At 36.9% G+C, this 8,468-nt stretch overlaps 1 protein-coding gene across 1 annotated transcript; it reads right to left on the bottom strand.

Moving 5' to 3' along the window:
- Positions 1 to 7,026: 7,026 nt before the first annotated feature.
- Positions 7,027 to 7,179, bottom strand: LOC311187471 (beta-defensin 110-like; the record flags this gene model as incomplete). Its single annotated transcript, XM_084258882.1, has 1 exon — positions 7,027 to 7,179. One exon carries the CDS (start codon positions 7,177 to 7,179, stop codon positions 7,027 to 7,029), a length of 153 nt encoding a protein of 50 aa, XP_084115008.1.
- Positions 7,180 to 8,468: the final 1,289 nt, after the last annotated feature.

The following is an 8,468-nucleotide window of genomic DNA, read 5'->3' as shown; positions in this document are numbered from 1 at the left end:
AAGGGTTCATTTACAAAAAAGGGAATATGAAGAAGGGAATAACCCCGGGAGAAAGAGAGAGAGATAAATTGGTGAATGCATCCTACCAGTTCCTCTGAGTTGGTACCCTAACAGCACACTGAAGTCTAGTGAAAAACCAACCACGCCCCAAGGCCCACACGTTTGGTTGTACACCAACCCTGGCTGCTTAACTCCACCCTTAGTTCCCAGAAATCCTCCCTCAGTAGTGATGACATTATGGAAATTGTAGTCCTTAGTGCCTCAGATCTCTTTGGTCTGGGGTAGGAGTGGAGTCCATAAAACCTGTGTTTTTGGAGTTCGTTCAGGACATTCTTTCCACCCAACACAACTACCAGATGATTTTACTAATATGTGGTATAAAGAGAAACAAAACAAAGGAAATGACAAAACAAAATCAAAGCAAACATAGAAATGTGACTGCAGAATTGAACCTACTAGAAGGGGAGTGAGGGTAAGGGTGAGACCAAAGGGGAGCAGGGACCATGGTCTAGTGTGAAGGACTATGGGTACTTTGGTAGTGGGTGTGGTGTGATGACATACATCTGAGGAGGTGTGAACTTACTCTCCTAAATCATAGAGTGCTGAAAATCAAAGTTCCTCAATAAAATATAAATAAATATTAAATAAATAATAAAATAAGCTCCATAGCAATAGTAATATGTTCTAAAATGTTCATCAAAATGCAGAACAGCTAAAAGACCATCCACTACTGGTATTATTTAGGTATTTTGCAGATATTGCTATGATAGAGGACAACTAGTCTGGCAAAGATAAGCATAAAATTCATCAGAGAATTGTGCCAAATGATCAGATTTTTTTTTTCTTCAGAATGTTAGCATTTATGCTCTCACGTTGAATTTTAATCTCTTTGTAAACAAAGTTTTGCAATAACTTATTTCGCTAAATGCTCATTTTATTCAAAATGCCACGTCTTTCAAGATATTCTACATTATTCAACATTATATATAACTACTCCTCCTTTAAATGTCTTTCTTACTTTTAACCTTATTTTAAATATAACTCTTTGAAAACTCTGTCTTCTTTTCTCTATTATACTGTTAAATATGACTATTCTTCATGATAGGATATTTGGACATGCAATATTTATGTATGTATCTAACCATTCATTGAGTAAAAATCTTTCAAGGGCCTACCTTTGATCAATCTCTGTGTCAACTTTCAGGGATATCTTATACTCTAAACACAAATGGTTTAGTGTGGTCCCTGCTCCCAAATATCATTTCCTATCTGAAGTCTTCCTTGACCACTTTAAGAAGAGTTACCATAATCCCCATCAGTTTTTCACAGTATTTATATGTGTAACATATCATTTTTATAGCATTCTCCCAAAAGGAGGGTTTCTATAAACAATATGTTTCATTGTGGCTGATATCAAAAACATATTAGGAGGACATTTCCTTAAAATTTTTTTTGTTATTTTGTCAATTTTCTTTATTTTGTCAAAGTCAAAACTGCATTAGACACATTAAATAACCAATGGAGTCTCCATTTAAGATTATTGCAATAGGGGAGACAGAGTAAACTTTAATTCCCAAAAAAAAAAAAAAAAAAGCAAGAGGGATTTTATTTTTATTTATTTATTTATTTTTAGAGCTGGGGTATAAGCCAGAGAATCAGGGTGGGGGAGGGTGAGAAGATCCACCAGAGACAAAGCAGGGAGCAGAACAGGCAGACGGACCAAAACACACTGCTGAGGGAGCAGAGGGCGTGACAGGAGAGGTCTGCTTCACCATGTGGGTCTCTTTGGCTGGCTGGGGATAGAACTTTTGCTGCAGAGTCTGAGGACTGCCCCACAGTGCAGCGCCCAACCCCCTGCGCCACCAGGGAGGTCCGCAAGAGGGATTTTAAACTATGGTGTGAGCAACTGGCAAACACCAGAGGTTTCTAGAAGGTTGATCAATGGGCTACCTTGAACACATTGAGTTATCCCTGAGTTTGCAAGTGCTTTTCTCTGTGATAGGGACATCAGTGTTTGATAACTGGCACCCATTGAAGTTAAGCTCTTAGTCTCCCTCAGAGACTGAGAGATAGGAGTCTTATGTCCTTTGAAATGTACATTTCAAAGGGAAATTTCTCAGGTCCTTGAGAAAGACATTCCTCTTGTTGTAAAAACTGACAAGAGGCTGGCAGAAGATTAACATATATTTCAAAGAAACAGAAAGAATTTACAATTGCAAGTTTTCTAAAGTAGATTCAATAAGAAAAGTGAGGTCAGAGGCCTATAGTGAGGATGAAATCTGTCTGAAGTTTAGTCAAAGCTGAGAGGAACATTAAGGCTATCTTGATCATATTCCTTCAGTTAACCATTATATCATATTGGGGGGCAGCAAGAAAATGGAACTGCCATTTCAGTAGAGCACTATAATGTTTTGTGTCCAAAGTATGTGTTAGAGTTAAAGAGGTGCAATAGGGGAGACAGAGTAAACTTAATTTTTTTTTTTTTTAGAGCTGAAATTTTAAACTCCTAAGAGAAAGTGGAAGGAGGAAACGTTTGGGGAGCAGGAGAGAAAAAGGAGGATGAAAGAATATTATTGGTGTGAAAATTCCCAAACTAAGAAAATTAAATTAAAAAACAGTGATAAAGCTAACTTTACTTCATAGTATTTACTCTCCAAGTGACAGTAAGAGGAGTTTTTATTCAGGAACTTTATTCTTTCAATCCAGAACTGTACAAGATGTGACATAAGGACAACTGAGGAGGAAGAAAAAATAAATACAGTGATAGGACTTACTTGTACATAATTCAGGTCTAGTAACACCTACTGAAAAAATATGATGTGGGCCTCCCCGGTGTTGCAGCAGTTGAGCGCTGGATTGTGAAGCTGCCAGCAGCCTCTGCAGGGCCAGTTTGATCCCCGGCCGCCGGGTGAGGGTCCCACATGACATGCAGACCTCTCCTGCCGCCCACTGCTCCCCTCAGCAGTGTACTTCATCTGTCTGCCTGTTCTGCTCCCCGCTCTGGCTCTGGTGAATTTGCTTACTCTCCCACGCTTCTGACTGTACCCAGTGCTTGTGTAAATAAATAAGTAAATCTTTAAAAAAGAAAAAAAGCCTAAAAAAAAAAACTGAAAAAAAAAAATATGATGTGCAAAACAGAATCCTTTTATTTACCTAAAATATTCCTTTTACAATTTATTTGGCCCATGTTGTCTCCAGAGGAAGTAAAATATTATTTGGCATCTTTCTTCTGCTTGAGTACATTGTCAGTAATGTATGTAGTCTAAAAGTTGAATCTAAGTTGGTTAAAAAATTAAAGGACCATGATTTTACTTCAAAATTCAGTAATTAAAAGCAGCAATTAGAAAAACTTTCTATGCATTGTAATCTACTGAAAGCTAGGTTAGTTACAGGTTACTGAGTCCTGCCTCTAGAGATTTTGATTTAGTAAGTCTGAGCCCCAGGAATCATATTTTGCTCCTCAGAACCTTGCTATTTTTTTCTGCATGTATGTAAAGGGAAAATATTTTCAATGCTACCAGCTAAGACGCAAAATCAAAGATATTATATATATACTTAAATAGAAGAAAGAGGTCCTCCCTTGTGATCTAGTGGTTCAGACTCAGCGTTATCACCGCTGTGGCCTGAGTTTGATTCCAGGCCAGGTAGCTGACTCACATGGTACAGCAGACCTCTCCTATCTCGCCCACTGGTACCCTTAGAAGTGTATTTCAGTAGATCTGCCTGTTCTGCTCCCCACTCTGTTTCTGGTGAATCCCTTCACACCCCTCAATCCCCTGTACCTCTGGTCTATGCCCCAGTTCTTCTGTGCAAAAATAAATTTAAAAAATTAAAAGTTACATTTATTAAAAAAAATGAAAGAAAGAAAACATTGTTTCCATAAATTTTTAATGGGCAAAAGTTCAGTGGATAGAAGTAATGATTTTGCATATTTTGTTTGTTTAGAATTGAGGTCTATTAGTGAACAGAATGTGTTAACATTTTGTTTAATCGATATTCAAAGAATGTTTCCTATCATTAACTCAATTATAAATGTTCATCTATATATAGGAGACTGACTTCATAGGCCATAAAAGAAGGAAACCAGGTTTGATCCATGAACTGTAGTTTGCTAACCTCTGCTTTACATTAACTTTAAAAAGAAAGAAACATAGATGATTAGACATAAGGAAACATAGAAAATTTAATTATCCTATTTGTTACAGGTTAGGAAAAAAGGTCTTAACCTTAGACAATGAAAAAATTACCTTTCTTTATAAGTATTTAACCTATAATGTAAAAATTAAAAAGTAGAACTTAATAAAACATGAAGAACTTGAATCAGTTATACATTCTTACTGGTAAAGAAAAGGACAGGGAATTCAAGATTAGCCAAAAGGAGGAAAATCAATACATCTCTGGGAAATCCATTTAGCAGTTATTTACTGAGCATGTATCACATCCCAGAGATTTTTCAAAGGGTTGGTAGTATATAAGGGCACATATTAAAGAGTGTGAGTTACCAATCACAGCAAAAGATTCAAGTAACAATTATTTGAATAGCTAATTTTTTAATGTACAGATAATTAGTACTTGCACACAGGAGAAACATATCTGGTAACATAACTGACTTGAGGACATATTCTCCTATGTAAGAGAATACCACTAAAGATAGCTCTCCTATAAGGTATTACATTCAGTATTAACATAATCAGTTTCAGTTTTAGTTAGAAGGGTAATATAAATAGTGCTCAAAGAGAAGTCATCAATGGATAAAATATTCCTTCAGTATGTAGAAGCAAATGCTATGGCAGTATTCCTCATAATGGGAATTGTCCATTGGCAATAAGACAGTCATAAATGAAAGGAATAGATAAACAGATCTCTTTCTATTTGTTAAATTAGCACCGTGTGGTGCTAAAAACTATATACAATGTTTTTTCCAGCCTAGTATTTTAGAGGAGGAAATAGTTATTTTTCCTTTACCTTTCTGGGTTCTTGGCTGAGATAATTCCTGTAGTAAAATACAAATTAACAGGAGAAAAATAAACAAAAGTTTAATAGCACATTTGCCTCCTGCATAAATGGGCACAGAAACGCGAGTCTTACCAATGGAGATTTTCCTCATCTTTCTACTTGCTTAATGGCATACTACCTGATTCATGAATGGGTTATTAAAGTCAACCAATCTCTAAGTTTACTTGGATGGATTTTTTTAAAAATATTTATTTATTTATTTATACATATAAGAACTCGGATGTAAGCCAGAAGTGCAGGAAGGATAAGAGGATTCAGCAGAGACAGAGTGGGGAGCAGGACAGGCAGATCAACTGAAATACACTGCTGAGGGGAGCAGTGGGCCAGACAGGAGAGGTCTGCTGTGCCATGTGGGTCAACTCCCTGGCCCACTGAACTCATGCTGCAGTGGCTGTAGATAGCTTCATAGTGCTGAGACTTAACCCCTTGTGCTACCAGGGAGGCCCTGAATTTTATTTGCTAACAGGTATTTTAATTAAAGAAGCAAAGAATTTACTTCTATAATTCAGCAGTATAAATATTCTTTAAAACAGCAATATTACCTCAAGGAATTCTGACGTTATAGAAAGCATTAATTTAAAAGAAAAGACAAGAATGATAAAAAATGTCATGGAAAAAAAGAAAAGACATTTCTTCTTATATCATGTGTTGTTGAAATTAGGGAACAGAATTCTTAACTTTCTGGGGCTTACTGAGACAGTCTATGTAAAAGAAATTAGAATAAGAATTGCTCAACATTTGACTGAACAGGTGGACTAAATAGATGACTGTAGGGCCTCACCATAACATCCTGTTCCAACAACTTGGTGCATGCTAGTCAAAGGCATTAACTCCTAACCAATCATAAATGTCTCATCATTCTCAGGGTAAGTCCTAGGTTTACCGGCAAATATGTTCCATTTAAGAATCTTATCTTTAGTCTCAGAGGTCACACCTCCTTGTCTGTCCTATGAAATCTTCCCCTCTTTGTCCTGGATGTCCACATCCTAAAAACAGGATACCTATGCCTGTCCATTGGCAATAAGACAGTCATAAATGAAAGGAATAGATAAACAGATCTATTGGTATGCTTCTATTGGTAAACAGAATGGTATGCTCCATTCTTCTATAGAATGTACAACTCTGTGAATTCTCCAGATGTATATTTCTCCACTGTTAACCCACCTAATACTGTTTTGATTACTTGTTGCTCAGAGAATATAACCCAGAGGAGTATGGGATGATTGTGTGTCTTGACAAGAGCAACACAGTGAAGTAGCATGAATGTCTGGGTAGCAAAGTAGCCATGAGATTCTAAGCATATTTATGTTGGAGTGATCCTGAACAAACACAGATAAGGGGACCAACTACCACCATATCTGGCTTCACCCAAGCTGGAAGGGAAAGCTCCTGTGCAGTGTCTTGGTCTGAACCCTACTTTTGATATCCTGAGTGAGGGACCTGATGGGAGAGGGTAGAGCTAAGCAGACATTTGGGAAGACATTGATAGGGAGTGATACACATGGGCTTTGTCTCTTTTTTGTTGGAGCTGCTGTGGAAGGCAGAAATCTCTCAGATCCCTTGGGTCGCCAGTCTTTACCTTCTTTCACAGTAGGGTCTTATCATCTCTGCTGCCCCATTGTGGCAGGATTTAGTATGTCTTTGCCCTGGGATTTTGCAGGCCCTGACTCCAGATGAAGCAAAGCTTGACACACCCTGCCGACTGGTGTAACTACAACTTCACCTGGCACCATAGCTTGGTAACTGGATAGTTGCCCTATCCCTAATGACAATTTTTAAACCCTTAGCCTGATAACAATTAGAGTCTGTTTCTTTGCTTAATTGATATGTTCATTCATCTGAAATACAAAGAATGTGAATAGTCAATGAGTAGACAGCATAAAGAGTGAAAATTAATTTTATTTACTTTCATTAAATATTGCATACGTTTTCTTTTCTCCCTTCTAGTAAGTCAATAAGATCTTTCTCTGTTCCAGATTTTGATGTTCAATAGTACTTCAGTCTTTCCATTTATATGCAGCACTGGTTTCTCCATTTAATACAGTATCCGTAATCATACTCATCATCATCACAAAATGGTTTACATATTCCTTGCACTCCATTGCATCTCTCAAGTCTGTACTTGGATTTCAAGATAACTCTGGCTGTAATCAAGAAAAACATCTAGTCATCAACCTCATTATCATTTTCAGGTCTTTTTACTAAGGGGAGATAAACAGGTCCAGACATGGAATCACCTATGTTGGAGATAGTGTCTGGGAGGTCGGATTATTTTCCAGCACAATTTATCAGTTGCTTCAGAAATATAGCAAGCCACATTTTACTTGCACAAAATGAAGGTATGTTTATTCTGACAAGAAATAAGATGCAAAATGTCCAGACGTATGTCCAGACGTTCAGAAGTCCCCAGAAGGAACTGAGACTAATTTTTGTTTCCTAGATTAAAGGATGGTGTGCCAAACACTTGGAAACCTCCCACTGAGACTGCCCAGAGACTGGAATATTAACCAATCGCTATTTGACAAGCATTGCTTTCCCTGCCTGTACTAATCTTAACACATAACCAACTATCAACGGCTCTGCCTATTACTAACGTACGTTTTGTAAGTTTTCACCATAATTTGTAGAGTGAGTCAGATGAGAAGTAAGCTGTCTTTTTTGGTTTAACTTTATAAATTTCCTCTGTTTTCTGAGCTCCAGAACACAATTGAAGAACTTGAGTCTGTCTCCCTAGCACAGTCTTAACAAAACCCCCGAAAAACACCTGTTTTTGTCCTGACCAGGTCTCAACCATTCTGAGTTAACAGTCCTTATGTTACAGCACATATCATTTCTAAACTTCAACTAGCTATTACAGGTTCGTGTATCTTTTTTTTTCTTACTTTATTAAGACCATATCTACTCTTTCATGTTTTCATTAAGAGGGTCTTTATAGTACTTTAAAAACATGCAATTTTCATTTTCATGTTTTCTCAGATTTTTAAACCTATTTTTATTGCCTTTTCACAGTATTATTTGTTCAATACTTTCTTCTCTTTTCCAGATCTTTTTTTTTTTTTTTTTTTGGTGGGACCCTCACTGGTGGCCAGGGAATGAACCTGCGCTGCAGAGGCTGCGGGCAGCCTCACAGCCCAGTCAGTGCTCAACTGCTGCGCCACCAGGGGAGGCCCTCTTTTCCAGATCTTTAATTAAGATTTTATTTCATCCTATTAGAACAAATGAATATGTCTCTTTGATCACTATTACTATTAATATAGTAACAATGAATGAATAACATAATTTAGTAATTATATATATTTCTCATACATATATACATGTATAAGATATGAACATGATACTTTTATTTTTGCAACCAAAATATAAACCTCTCTATTATGATTTCTTCTGATTCATCATTATGTTTGTAGAGGAACAAATTCTGCCAGCTCACAGAAATGTTCCTTTGGTATTAA

This window comes from Talpa europaea (genome assembly GCF_964194135.1).
Source record: "Talpa europaea genome assembly, chromosome: 2".
Classification (NCBI taxonomy): domain Eukaryota; kingdom Metazoa; phylum Chordata; class Mammalia; order Eulipotyphla; family Talpidae; genus Talpa; species Talpa europaea.
The sequence above is the reverse complement of the archived record's forward strand: the minus strand, read 5'-3'. Positions and strand labels throughout refer to the sequence as shown.